Raw genomic sequence first — 15,107 nt, 5'->3', positions numbered from 1 at the left:
CGTTTGGTTTCAAAGTAGGATTTTAAAATCCTACTTTAACTTAATTCTACTCACAACAAAACAAAATAACTTATACAAAGTTAAATGGTGGACCCTATTTATACCACTCTTTTTTTCACAAAAAAACAAAATAATTCATATAAAGTCAAAGGGTGGGTCTCATTTATACTACTCTTTTTCAAAATTAAAATCTGATTTTAAAATTATACTTTGAAACTAAACGCAGCAGCGATATATCATTGAGATGATATTGGATTCTATATATTTTTGTTCCATAATTGGGTATTTGTGATATTATACGTATACAATTTATATTTGAAATTATTAAATAAGAATGTGAAAATGCTGGAAAACAAAATATTTAAAACCGCAGGGTAAAGCTGAAAAAACTGCAGCCCAAGACCATCTCTCTACTAAGACAAGAAGTTGAAGAAAGAAAAATATGAAGAGAGAGTAAGATGAGAGGAGCCACAAAATTTGAGAGAATTAGGCTGCGTTTGAATTGTTAGTGTGATTTTAAAATCATGATTTTAATTTTGACTTTGATTTTGATTGTTGAAAAAAAAAATGAGATAGTATTATAATTTTGACTTGAGAAACGTGTATTTTTATTGTGTAGTGTATTGAGTTAAAATCAAAATTATGATTCTAAAATTAGTTTAACAATTCAAACGGGATCTATTGTCCAAACATCTATAAAAACAACGCGAGATTCTTTGATGGTTTAATCTTATCACGCAATTTGAGAAAGATTGATTTTGGTTAAATTGCAGCAAATAGATGAAGAAATGTTGATATTAGTGCGAGTAGTGTGTCATAAATTTTTTATTTTGTATTTTTATCGTAAAGAACGAGATTCGTAACCTTAGTATGATAAGGGAATAAAGGGGCATGAAGACTTCTACTAACAAGAATCTAGCTCGGAGTATCTCTTAGTACCACTATACTAACCTTCTTTCTTATTAGTGTGCCGTAATTTTTAACTAATTGTAAAAATTACATTAGCCGTTTCTAATTATATTGTCACACATTGAGTTATAAGTTCGATCGAGAAAATGGATGGCTCCAACAGTTCAAGCTTGTTCAAAACCTGAAAATGTTTTACAGCATATACGTATATATATATATGCGTATTTTTTTGTGTGTGTGTATATACATATGTTTATCCGCACGTGCATGATAATTTAGGGCCGAGTTTTAGAAAGATGGATGGGCATAACGCATGCAAATCAATTTATTGTATTATTTCACCCGGAAAAGAAAAAAGAGATGTTTGCGAAACCGCATGATCCATCGATATTCATTCGGGTGGTCTTTTCCTTCAATGCACCAGCATAAGCTATGTGTTTTTTTTTTCTCTGATTACAAGGGAACTATGTTCCTATTGATAATTTAAATTGACACAAGAAAAAACATAGATTAGATTGATGATCTCGATAATACTTCTATTTATGCCCCAAAACAACTTTTGTTTCTGCCCGAAAACACTTCCACTGGAAAAGAGAACTACCACATCAACGGCGCCGTGCATCTATATCTACAGCAAAAGATGATATATAAGCATAGACCGAATGATTGAATCACTCTTCACGAAACTATGACATCTTAGTCATCACGTGAAGGTCTGCATTATTGCGCTACACTCTTTTTGAATAAAACTACTTAGACATTCCTATTGAAATTTTTTTACTCTCGTTTTGTGTTATTGAATTTAGTTTTTGCTCTGGGACTTTTGCGCCATTTTCTCACTGAAAGAAAGAACAGAGAATTAGAAGTTATATTTCCCAATTATGAAGCACGTGTGGTTGGGCTTCCATCTGAATTTTCCTACCAAGTCTTCCCGAATTCTTATACAATCTGGGCTTTACATATCTCTTGACCCCCCGTAATAATTGTATTCAAAGCAAGGCTCAATGAGAACCCCATGAAATTTCTGGTTCTTAGCTCTCCAAAAATAAAAGATGGCAGCATTCGAAGTAAGTTTAGGAACTAGCTTCTGAATAGCTTTCTAATTAGCAGAAATTAACTTTCACTAAAATTCGCGATTAAATACCTCAGCTAGTTGCACGTATTAGACCATCTACAAGCCTTCACATGTGCATATGAAATTGGACCGAGGAAAATGAGGTGAACCTTCCCATGCATGCATATATGATTGGAGATGTTGGTTTCGCGATGAAAATATATATATACATTGCCAAATCTATAGGGCAGATTTCATACAACGAATCCAGTAAATCTCTCTCGTACGCTTTCATTGATCTTTGTCAAACATTCACATGTCTTTAGTTTTGGAAGATAATAAGAAAACCCTATACATTACAAGTCATGATCCCACAAGATAATAAGAAACCCCTATTCATTACAAGTCATTACCCTCTAAAGCAAACCCTAGTAGGCCCCCACAATATATTCCCAATTATAGTCTATGCAATGAAGCTGCCTTATATATTGTCACCATAATAAAATGATTTTTAGAGACTCGCCACGTGACCCAATCAGGCCATTAGATGTGTTGAGGGTGTTACTATAAATTATAAAAGTTTAGGAGTATCGACATAATATTAGTAGAATCCCATAAGGACGACGTCATTTCCGGTACAACAGACATATTCAGATTATGAGCCTTTGAATAGACAGAATCTGAGCATAACTGTGTGTGGCATTGAGCGACTCAAATTCTATTGGCTTTTAGAATTTGAGCGGTGACGATGTTGTATTCGAATCATTACTGCTTCTAAATATGGACAGTCGTGATGTCGTTTCTAAATTATGACTGCCGGCAGTTACAGATCGAGAACATAAAGCTTATCCAAGGTGGATTGGGTCAAAGTTGTGGATGATGGTTAAAAGCAATTGGATAATAAGTAGCCCACGTTTGAAAGATCAGAGAGGGGATTTTGTAACCGTTAAGGAGGAAGGAAAATCTATAAATACCAGAAGATCCCATATGATTAATACACAACTCATTCAATAGACAGAATCTCTGCAGATTTCTTAACTCTGACAAGCTTTTATTCTTTGGAGTAAAAGGAATTTAGATATCCGAGCTTGTAGTGACAGGGTGATCCCTTCAATTATTCAAGTTCACAAACTTGTAGTGGTAGAATTACATCATCAACGATACGGTCACGACTCCATCAGCTCGTTGACAGAAGGTCTCGTTCCTATTCTACGACCATTCACTCAAAGCGTCTCAATGTTGTTGCATTCCTTCTACTTTGTCTACAAATGACCTCATACCTGAATTCAGAGCCTAAACTACCTGCCTCGATAAAGAACAGAGTAGGTTATGCTCTGTAATTTTGGTTTGAATTGTTTATTTCTATCTCGTTGGGTTGCAATTCCACCATTATATATATCTTCTTCATTTAATGAAATATCTTTTATCATTTGATTATCTACTTTCATTGAGTGAATCTCTCCGATACCTATAGTTCTTCTACGTAAGGCATTACCAAAATAATTCACTTAACATTTGAAAGGAAAATATGTTTTTCAGTTTTCTCTCTTTACAGAGAGATTATAAATCGCATTTCTCTCTTCATCAAAATTCGACAACATATATTCAGCCAAAAAATAAAATAAAATTGAAGCTGCCTTATAAGGAGTTACTTTTCTCTTATTTCTCAATCGGTCAAATTAGCGATGCTCTTTCGCATTAATAACTCGGGAAAAAAAAGAGAGAGTACGAGAACCTACTTTTATTTCGTGTTATTAAGCACTTGGCATGTGATTGAGTGGATCGACATGCTAGATTTGCTTAGCTAATATATGTTAACATCACCACCCGCACGTGCATCTCCAAAAGATATATGTTACGGACAAAATGTTCTTCAAACACCGTACGTAAGGGTAAAGATGCCTCAATTATTGTAGCGCAGTAGCTGCTTACGGTCGTCCTTAGCCAATATAAGTAGATATATGCCCTAACCTTTTTTTTTTTTGATATATAAGTTATATATGTCCAAACTAAGATGGCGATGAAAATGAATTTGGTTTTAGGGATGTTGAGCTTACGTACATCATAAACATGTTACCTATGTACACATATAATATGTGCGCATGTTTGTATGTGTTCCGTATATTGCGGATATTATCCAAATCAAGGCAAGGCACGGCCCGGCACGATGGTCGATTTCCGAGAATTTCCTTTAAAGTTTATAAGACCCGATATTCTTATCTCACACTTCATTTATCTTTGCGTATGTCTTTTTAACAGAGACAAAGTTCAAGTCTGCAAGCCCAAGAGCTCAGCTAACAAATAAACGAATGAAGAAAATTGGAGTTTTGCAATTACCCGGACGATTACAAATTTGCCACCCCTGCCCCCCCCCCCCCCCCCCCCCCCCCCCCCCCCCCCCCCCCCCAACAAACAATAAATTAAGATAAAATTAATTTATTTTGTAATTAGCAATTGTCTGAAAATTATGATAACGTGAATCTCGCGTTACTTTTTGAAGCCTCTTCTAATCCTGGAGTGCGAGCAACTTTTATTGTCAACTTGCTAAAGCATGAATATGCTTCTTTTCCGTATTCAGTCGCTAGAAGAACACATATTTTACGTACATCTTCATATTATCGCGGACAACTCGAACTTCAATTCTATAAATGAATATATCAAATCAATCCGGCATTACAACTAATTCAGAAGATTTATATCCATTTTCACCAAATATAAGAATGAATTAACTTATCAAAGAATATACATATATAGGAATGAATATCTTTTGTTGTTTAGTATATATAAATGAATTTTGTCTTGGTCAAAATCTAATATGCATTCCCAAAGACGTTATGTGCACAAAAGCCTTTTCAAGTAATTTTTTTTTTTTTTTTGTGTCTGTTGTATTTTAATGGCACGTCGGGCAAAAGTAAAACCGCGCGAAACATAACGGACCCGCCGGTTCAGAGCCATGCCCGCGGCCACTCTTCTCGTCACACCTCCGCGACCCGCCACCGCGAGACGCCGCTCTCGAGCGCCGACCTCTCCTCCCTTGACCCTCCAAGAAACATTCTCGGCCCTGATTGACAAATCCCAGACTCTCAGTGACCTCCTCCAAGTCCACGCCGCCGTCCTCCGCCGCGGCCTCCGCGACGACCGCATCCTCAACTTTAAGCTCCAAAGGGCTTATTCCTCCCTTGGCTGCCTTGATAACTCTGTCTCAATCTTCAAAAGTACTCTGGAGCCGAATGTATTCAACTGGACGGCCATTATTTACAGTCATGCCCAATTGGGCTTACACGACCGAGCTATGGCATACTTCATTGATATGCTGTGCAGTGGAGTCGGACCCAACGCGTTCACGTTCTCGGCCGTGCTGAAATCCTCCCCGATTAGGCCCGGGAAATCGCTCCACTGTCTCGCGTTTAAGCTCGGCTTCGGCTCCGACATGTATGTGGAGACGGGTCTGGTGGAGGTGTATGCCAGGGGTGGCGATGTTCCATCGGCACGTAGATTGTTCGATGAAATGCCCCAAAGAAGTTTGGTTTCTCTGACCTCGATGATCACGTGCTATGCGAAGCACGGGGAGATGGGCAAAGCGAGATGGCTGTTTGATGAAATGCCGGAGAGAGATGTCGTGTGTTGGAACGTGATGATCGATGGGTATGCCCAGAATGGGTTCCCGAACGAGGCCTTAGTGATGTTCAGGAGCATGATGTCTGATGCCAAACTGAGGCCGAATGAGGTGACCGTACTGGCTGTCCTTTCAGCATGTGGGCAGATGGGAGCACTGGAAATGGGACGGTGGCTTCACTCGTTCATCGAGAATAGTAAAATTCGTGACAATCTTCATCTGGAGACTGCCCTGATCGACATGTATAGCAAGTGCGGGAGTTTGGAGGACGCAAGGCTTGTCTTCGAGTGGATGAACAAGAAGGATGTCGTGGCATGGAACTCGATGATCTCAGGGTATGCGATGCATGGGTTCAGCAGGGATGCTCTCGCGACTTTTGATGAGATGCGGAGGCTGGGCATAAACCCTAATGACGTGACATTCATTGGTGTCCTGAATGCCTGTGGCCACACCGGGATGGTCAGGGAGGGTAGGATGCTCTTCAACATGATGAAGGACAAGTACGGGATTGAGCCGAAGGTGGAGCATTATGGGTGCCTGGTCAACCTTTTGGGTCGAGCAGGGCACCTAGAGGAAGCTTATGATCTCGTAAAAGGCATGAGGCCTGAACCCGACATTGTCATCTGGAGCTCCTTGCTCGGCGCATGCAGGCTCCACGATGACTTGGCGCTTGGGGAGGAGATTGCGGAGCTATTGCTCGAGCAGAACCCTGCAAGTTCCGGAACTTATGCCCTCCTGTCCAATATTTACGCGAATTCAGGCAACTGGATCGAGGTAGCAAGGATTAGGGGCATGATGAAATCAAAAGGAGTGGTGAAGGAGAAAGGCTGTAGCTCTATAGAGGTGGACAATACGGTACATGAGTTCCTCGCCCGTGACACCAAGCACCCGAGATGCCAGGAAATCTACTTGATGTTAGAGGAGATGAATGGTTGGCTTAAGGCAGAGGGTTACAGAGCAGAGACTGATAAAGTTCTACATGATCTAGGGGATGCAGAGAAGGGTAGATCCCTAGAGGTTCACAGTGAGAGGTTGGCAATTGCTTTCGGCCTCATAAGCAGTCAACCGGGAACTACAATTCGGATAGTGAAGAACCTCCGTGTTTGCTCGGACTGCCATGCAGTCAGCAAGGTATTATCGAGGGTCACTGGACGGAAGATCATCATGAGGGACCGGAATCGGTTCCACCACTTTGTAGATGGTTCATGTTCATGCGGGGATTTCTGGTGAAGGCTACTTGCTAGTTTTCCCGGGCACTGATTAGTCCAAATAGGGAATTTGTTGTCCTATGGAAGTTGTTAATATGTTAAGCAAGCTCGTATACAATCATTGTACGATTTACTGCAGCAGAAAAGACCGTATGAAGGCGGAAATCTTCCGAAACATAACAGAATGGAGCGCACAATTTGCAAATCAATTAGGAGCATGCAATGATTGATTACAATTTCGCAGCTACATATACACAAAGTTTCCTACTACTCCCACCTCTGACAGTAACTTGGAGCTTTCACTTCTAATCATAAACAAGGCAAACGGCAAACGGCAAATGGCAAATGATCAGCTGCTAGAAATCTAACTACTCCCTGACGATGGTTAAGCATACATTACACTTCTCATCCACCAGAAACCCTACGAATCATTCTGGGGGAAGCAAGGATTTACATTCTGAAGTCCAAGACGCAGACCGTGTTGTTTGCGAAACATGCTGCAATCTTGTCACCTTCCTTGTTCCAACAGACCTCGAATATACCTCCACTGCCTGTGTATGTCCTCACAATCTTGCCCTCCTTGAGAGACCAGATGTGGACGGAATTGTCGAGAGACCCGCTTGCAAGGTACTCCCCATTGGGGCTGAATGCAACGGAGTATACAGGACCCCTGACATGATATGACCAAAAATTGTTCAGAGCAATTATAGATTAACCTTTATACAATTGAGAATTTTTCTCAATATGCAGAAAACAGTTGGGACGTTCATTAATGTATTGAATTGTCATTGAAGTAGCAGAAATCAAACCTGTGTCCATTCAAGCTGTAGATCAGCTTTCCCAATTCCACATCCCACAATTTTACCGTTGAATCAAATGATGCACTGCATAAAACAATGAAAAGTTAAGTAGAATCTTACAAGATGTAATCTTCAAAACAATCAAATTTGCCTAGTCAGTTCGTAAGAGCATGTACCTTGCAAGAACTAATTGCTGATTAGGATTATTCGTGCCAGGTCCCGTTGGGCTCCATCTGAGAGTATATATTTCCTATAATACAAATTCTTCACATGAAAACCTGCTAGACAACAAATACACGGATGGGCAGGCGAATTGATAGAGCAGGAATACCTTAGAGTGCTCCTTCAAATCATGAAGGTATTTGTCATGTTTCATACTCCATATCTGCACCATTAGATTTGAGAGAATTATTGAATCACAAATTTGTAGGTTTTACCAAGCCAAACCATGCGAAAGGGAGATTGAGAAAAAAAGATGCCAACAACAGAAATAGACTGTCCAGAACTTTAATTGGTTCATCCCTCTATTGGAAGAATTATCCATATCAGATGCCTTTCCCGTGGTGTATTGGTCTCCTGTTATACCGTTCATTAATTGAACCATAAATCGAAAATCTCAGGACTGAACAAAGAAAAATATGCACTTTCTAATACCAATGCCAGTTGAGCATTACATTAGGATACACAAAATAATTTAACAAGGGAAGCATCATGATCATCCAATAATAATGGTTTCAATTTATTCAAATGAACGATTTGAAGACCTATAGATCTTTAATGCAAAGAGGCCAACTAGTTATGCTTAAGGGAAAGCGTATAACCTTTGCAGTAATATCATCAGAGCAAGAGGCCAACAATGAACCTGTTGGATCCCATTTGACACAGTTCACTTCACCCTGAAATATACCAAGAAAAGATACAGCCATAAATTCTCTAGTCCATCATAACTCTGTCCTTGATATTACTAATTACACACAAAGGCGAGAATTCCCGATACAGACAGAAAATTCAACAGAACAAGTAACATAAGGAGGGAAGAAGCATACAATGAATTCATCAGTCCTTGTCAAACAAAATTGTTAATATATTTCAAACTCCAAAAGGGGAACTACTTAAACCAATCGAACTACCTTTCAAATCAAGTAGGAACCTCAATCTGAAGTCTAAGCGAAACAAGAGATGGAGAGACTACAACCAACCAGCAGCCCTCCCAACCCAAGGGACCCACCTCCCTCCCCACCCCACCACATCACATCAAGAAAGAGGAAGTAACAGAACTATAGAAATTTCGATGAACCTGATGGCCTGCAAAAGTTTTGACAGGTCGGGTCTCTCCAATTTTGCAAACATATATCATGTTGTCTGTTGAACTTGTTGCAAAAGAGACATTGTTCCGCCAATCAACATCAAGTGTGGGACCTATAATTGCAGATGAAATCAGTGTCTTTAAAATGAAATCAATCTTACCAATTGGCAGTACTTTTGCATCAAAAAGTTCAACATGCTACCTGTATGAAATTCAAACTGCTGTTTCCATTCCTCTGCCTTCACATCCCAGACAATAGCAGTTCTGTCACAGCTCCCTGTAAGAAGATAGTCGCCCTTCTTGTTCCACTTTAGAGAGAATATGGGTCCTTTATGCTTACTCAATGTGGTCTTTAGTTCCCCTGACCATTGAATATGCAAAATAAGACGATTTAGGACATCAGAGAATACATGAGCCAACAAATACCCCTTTGCACCAAATATACAATAAACAGTTTATGAGCCAATTCCTAGAGCATATCAATCATCCTCGCAAGACTGAAACCCCGGATTCTTTGTCTTCAACTATAGTGTCTAGGAAGGATTTACTAAAGTTCCATATTTGCTGTTTCCAATCAGTAGAAAAAGGTCAATTTATGTGAGAACCAGACATTACCATTTGTACTCCAAATTCTTGCTTGTCCATCATAAGAGCCAGTTGCAAGCAACGTACCCTCCCCCTACAAAAGATGGTTAAAAGATTTAGTACCTTAGAAAAAGAAAATTGTCTTTGATAGTTGAGAAGGTCAAGAAGACTGCAAAAAGAAGTCTCTTTCGTAGTCTAAGTAACTCAAAGGCCAGCTTTCAGCATAGATGAACTTACATTCCAGTCAAGTGTCGTGACATCCTTGCTCTTCTCGTTCGTTCTTCCCTTAACATGCTTCAAAACAAGCACATTCAGTGGACCATTCTGTGCACTGGACCTAGAGGCCCCATCAGCTATAGTCCATAAACGAGCAGTTGAATCCCCAGACCTAGGAATGGGACAGCAAGGTTTGATTACAATTCCTATGACACAAACACTAACTTCAAAGAACTCAACACCAGATCTATCAACATAAAGATAAATAAATAAATAAATGAAATTGAACCATGAAGACAGACTATATGAATCATGGATGCATATATGCTAGCTGTAAAATAGGATTGCACAGCAAAGAGCACCACTAGCTCAAAAGGAAAAGGCTGCTTTTAAGCAAGCATATTAAAATAGATTTGAAGGCTTCAGACAATCAGAAGGCAATTTCTTCATTTTTTTTTCTGCTCGCGATAGCATAGCAGCACCATTTTCTTAACATATTACCTGAGATTCAGTCACACATCAATATTTAACAAAACGCCTTTAGCACATAAAGCAAAATACAGGGATCATCAGCCTATGTTACTTCACAAGCTTATGTGAGCTATAAGGATCTATTCAGTTTTGAGCAGAAAAACATCTTTATATAAAACTACACCATTTCTTATAAGCTGGATAAGCTAACAAGTAAGCAAAGTTCCATAACTTTCTAGGATGTTACACATAAATAGAAGGTCTACTAGTCAACTTATCATTGAAAAGAGTACCCACCCTGAAGCAAGAAGTGATCCAGTGGGACTCCAAGCACAGGCACAAACCTGGGAGTGAACAAAATCAACTGTGAGAAAGCAGTCACTTGCAAGTAAAAGAAACAAAGAATAAGGTAATATGCAGGAGATAAACAGAATCAAACCTCAGAAGTGTGTCCTTCCAAGATTGTCACATCCGAACTAGGAATCTCACATGCTACAACAGATGGGGCAGCAGAGATATCCATCGGTTCAGGTCCTATCCCTACAATCAAACAAACTTCTCATGACCTTGTACTCAATGATGAAAAAAGATGGGCTACCTTGTTAATTAAAAAAGAATTACTATGAACCCGTATTAAGAAGGATTTCTACGTAAATATGTAAATTCTTAAAGGGGAAAAGATAAAACTTTTCTTTCCCCTCACAAGGCAGATTTATCCCATTGATATCACTTTCCCAAAAAAAAAGTCCTCTCCGATATTCAAGAAAGAACCTGTGATGATGGTGCAACTTATCAAACAATAACCATTAAACTGTTACTTCTCACTGAATCCCCTTTCCCATGGCCCCCTCACCCCATGGAGGACAAAATCAACTCCTTTTCCACCATTTCATATTGTCATTATACAGAAAAAGCACTTCAACCTTTTCAGATCTTGTTGTTTATCCAATTTTATGTGCTTGAATTATCAAATTTCTCCGCCTCCTCTTCTCGTTACATAAACAGAGAAGAGCCTGCACATCCATCAAAATTACAGAAGAACAATGACAGACCACAATGACATAAGAATGGACAAAAACATGCAGTCATGCGTTGCCAGATTCTTGCTTCAATACATTGCAGCATATGTCCCCCAACAACACCAACAAAATCTTCGAGCAAACTAGATTATAAAAGCATTGAGTTCTAGATGCTCTGCCATATTTTTTCCCAAGTTTCTAAAGAGAGACAGATAATGTGGGACAGCAACAAAAATAAGAATTGTTTACCTGCAGAAGCTCCATTTTCGTCATGTTTTGTATTATCTCCTCCCTCTGGATCGGTAGCCATTTCTTTTTCTTTGTGATCCTCACGCTGCTTTTGTTGCTCTTTTTCTTTTTCTTTCCTTCCACGATCCTTTTCATGCTCCTTCTCTCTTTCAATTCTATCCTTCTCTCTTGCCCTACCTCGCTCAGCTTCCTGTTCCCTATCTAAATCCTTATCTTTATCTCTTTCCTTCTGCAGATTTTTCTTTTTCTCTCTTATAATTTTCCGCAGCTCATAGACATCCTTAGTGATAAGATCTAGTGGTTCCAGGAATGAGAAATCTTCATCTACATCTGCATCATTCTGACAAGCTCAAAAGAAACACTAATCAACATGATATCCACGATTCCACGGCACTCTCAGTGTCTTCATAAATGCTAGTAGATGATATTAAAATAACAAGAGAAATAAGTATGCTAACATTACTCAAATTTGCTTCCATCTCCAAGTACTGAAGTCCTTTTTGCACTAAAGTAATAAGAGCACTTGGAGGAACCATATTGCCATCAATCGTGCATTTATTGATTCCAGCCTCATATCCCAATGCAAATGCCGAGTGGGTGAACCCTGCATTAATATGGGAAAACATATAAGCGCGAAACCCATAACCCTAAATCATATGAAACCAAACAAGGAACTTCAGTGCTCATTTCCTTTCATGATTGCCAGGCAGTTGAGGTATAAGATGAAAATATGAAGCTGAAAAATTAGGAGTAGATAACCACATGATAGGCATTCACAGCAGACTTTAGCATACTTGGGTGTGCAGATACTATAAACGTTTCCACGGTCTACTTTTAGCAGGCAAAAAACAGGGGAAGGCATAAATTCAGCGACCAATGACCATCAGGTGCACTGCATACACTTATCTTTAGAACTTCTACTGTATTAAAGTAAGCTTCCCTGCACATAACTAGCCTGCCATCCATAGCTACAAACTAGCCAACTATCCATAACTACGAACTAGCCAGCTAATTAAAATATGCGATAGTTCCACTCAGAGCTTGTGTAAGAGCAATAATTACATTCTTCTTTTTATCTGAATCCTGGGTTTCCTTATGCAAGAACAAAATATCGTTGACCACTTTTCTCCGTCTAATCCAAGACCTGGCATAACACCTTCTTCCCCTTCTTCGATGTAAATATGATATGTGCAGTACTCTTTCACCTTCACCGCATGTTATGGAGCTAGTTCACAGGGTTTTCTTCCATTTTCTGGGCGCAGGCTCATTGAGTGCCCGAGAGTCTAGCTCAATTTCACCCTAATGCGAATCAAATACCCCATAGGCTACAAATCCTCTACTCTCGAAAACCCAACCCAATTTTGCACCAAAATCTAATATTGAAAGGGGCCAAACTGAACGAAACGAGATGGAAAAGATGACAGCATGATAAAGATATGCTCGGACTAGCTTCCGAACTACCAAATACCGACCCCGTGCCCTAACGGAAAATCAACTCAGCAGGAAAAGCATTCCAGCAACAAGAATCCAACGGCAAATGAATCTAGAGAAACCCTAGGACTCGCAGGAACCCGAAAGGGATTGCAGAAGCCACCCTAATCAAGCTGAAGCATGAGCGGAAGCTCGTTGAAAGGGTTACCTGACTCCTGGAGGTAGCGGAAGACGAGGTAGTTCAGCTGGACGGAGGTAATGGAGGTCATGCCGGCGGAGAAGCTGGGGTTCGGCTCCGGTTGGGAAGACGGCAATGGAATGAAATTGCTACAGATGAATGAATGTGTTTGAGAGAGAGAGCGTGAGACAGAGGGACAGAGAGAGAAAACCGCCGCTTGAGTCTGTCGAAACTGTGGGAGATGGTTTAGCCCGTCAATTGAGTTGGACCCCCCTCACCCGATCCGACGTATGCGCCCGGTCCATGTCCACCCGAAGCGAAGGACGTGGGCCCTTCGCTTTGGGCCAAATCGTAATTTTGAAGAGTGGCTCTCCTGATTTTTTTTTTTTTTCATGATCATGGAAATACCACTCGTCCCACCCACCTCGACTCTACCAATTTTTATAGTTGAAGGGTCCCATAAGAAACGAGTCAAGCCGAACCCAGCCCGAATCAAGGAGGTTCGAGGTCAGCTCAATCATTTTCTCATGAGCTCAAGCTCAAGCTCGATTGAGCTAGAACACTCGGGCCTGAGCTCAAGTTCAACGAGGCTCAACTACTATCGAGCTCAAACTTATATAGGCTCAGTTTAGTTCGAGCTCATGCAATTTCAGCTGAGGTCGAGCTCGTTTAAATTCGAAATAAAGCCAACAATTATGGTTTTTTGAACCTTAAATATATATATATATATATATTAATCATGGAGTCCGTGTGTTGTATGAGATAAAACATGATTAATTTTTTAATGAAAAAGGCTTCAATTTAATAAAAATGAATTGTTCATAAGAACGTATAGCTAAACGTAGAAAAGAGAGAAAAAGTTGAGATTGATTTATTATGATTTTCATATTTTAAAGATTGAGAATTTGAAATGAAACAACAAAAGGCAAAAAATTAAAATGACAATAACAATAACAATGATTGAATAACTCACCTTGCGTGTAGGGTTTGAGAGCTGAATATGTTATCATTTATGTGCTGTATACTTCCTAATTATATTATTTTATACAAAATTTAGAAAAAAATATATAATCTGATTTGTTTGTAAAAATTAAATATGATTTAGATATCGATAAATTATATGATTTAAAATCTATTTTTTGAAAAGATTATATAATTTATTTTGTAACAGAAAAAAACTCACCATGTACAATGGGAATAAAATTAATACGTCAATGGACATAGCTAGAGAAATTTTTCTTAAGGACCCCATGGAGACATAGATAAGTAAAATATAAAGAAACATGCATAATACATATATTATATATAATACATAAATATATTTTCATTATAATATATGGATATATTTTCATTAAGATATTTAACTATTACAATCAACCCAAACAAAAAGAAGGAGATGTACGATACATATATTGTATATAGATATATTTTCATAGACTTTTTATCAGCGGTAGGTACATGTTGCACTAAATCATCATCGTGAAAGATAAAAATATTTTAGAAGATATCATCGTAGGTAAAGATATTTTTAATTTAAAAATTTTTATTTAAAATGACTCATGATTTACCCGTTTTATCAAATCTATCTTATGCTTTTTTTTTGTCAAACCTATCACATACTTTACTTTTTGCATCAAATCTATCACGGCGTTATTTTTTCCGTCGACATCTAACGGCCGTGCTAACATGGCATGTGGAGAGATAGTGGGCCACACTTGCCACGTGGGCGCCACGTAAGCATGGCCGTTAGATGTCGACGGAAAAGATAACGTTAGGATATATTTGATGCAAAAAGTAAACCATGAGATAGAATTGACAAAAAAAATATGATAGATTTGACAAAACGGGTAAATTATTGGTCATTTTAAGTAAATTCCCCTTTAATTTATGATAATTCATTAATTTTAATTTATAATAATTTAGTAATGATTTAAAAATAAAAAAAGCTCAAAAATGCGAGAAAATTTCGTTTGGAAATAGAGTGTTCTGATTTTTTGATAATTTCAAAAGATTTTATAACTGAAAATAATTTAATCATATTGCATTTGGATATCACCGTAGTATC

The 15,107-nt window shown here is 38.7% G+C and overlaps 2 protein-coding genes across 2 annotated transcripts; one reads left to right on the top strand and one right to left on the bottom strand.

The window, feature by feature from the left end:
* The first annotated feature begins 4,825 nt into the window (after positions 1-4,825).
* LOC116207789 (pentatricopeptide repeat-containing protein ELI1, chloroplastic) lies at positions 4,826-6,992 on the top strand. The gene has a single exon (XM_031540884.1). The coding sequence runs from the start codon at positions 4,917-4,919 to the stop codon at positions 6,807-6,809; it is 1,893 nt and encodes a 630-aa protein (XP_031396744.1). The 5' UTR covers positions 4,826-4,916; the 3' UTR covers positions 6,810-6,992.
* Positions 6,965-13,280, bottom strand: LOC116207790 (WD40 repeat-containing protein HOS15). The gene is made up of 14 exons (XM_031540885.1): positions 13,073-13,280; positions 11,892-12,037; positions 11,434-11,773; positions 10,605-10,705; positions 10,463-10,509; positions 9,716-9,866; positions 9,509-9,572; positions 9,096-9,254; positions 8,885-9,006; positions 8,409-8,483; positions 7,919-7,972; positions 7,764-7,837; positions 7,597-7,671; positions 6,965-7,457 (listed from the first exon to the last, which is right to left on the bottom strand). Exons 1-14 carry the CDS (start codon positions 13,131-13,133, stop codon positions 7,238-7,240), a joined length of 1,689 nt encoding a protein of 562 aa, XP_031396745.1. The 5' UTR covers positions 13,134-13,280; the 3' UTR covers positions 6,965-7,237.
* Positions 13,281-15,107: the final 1,827 nt, after the last annotated feature.

The sequence above is a fragment of the Punica granatum genome, chromosome 5 (assembly GCF_007655135.1).
Source record: "Punica granatum isolate Tunisia-2019 chromosome 5, ASM765513v2, whole genome shotgun sequence".
NCBI classification, from domain to species: domain Eukaryota; kingdom Viridiplantae; phylum Streptophyta; class Magnoliopsida; order Myrtales; family Lythraceae; genus Punica; species Punica granatum.
This window is presented reverse-complemented; position numbering and strand designations above follow the sequence as displayed.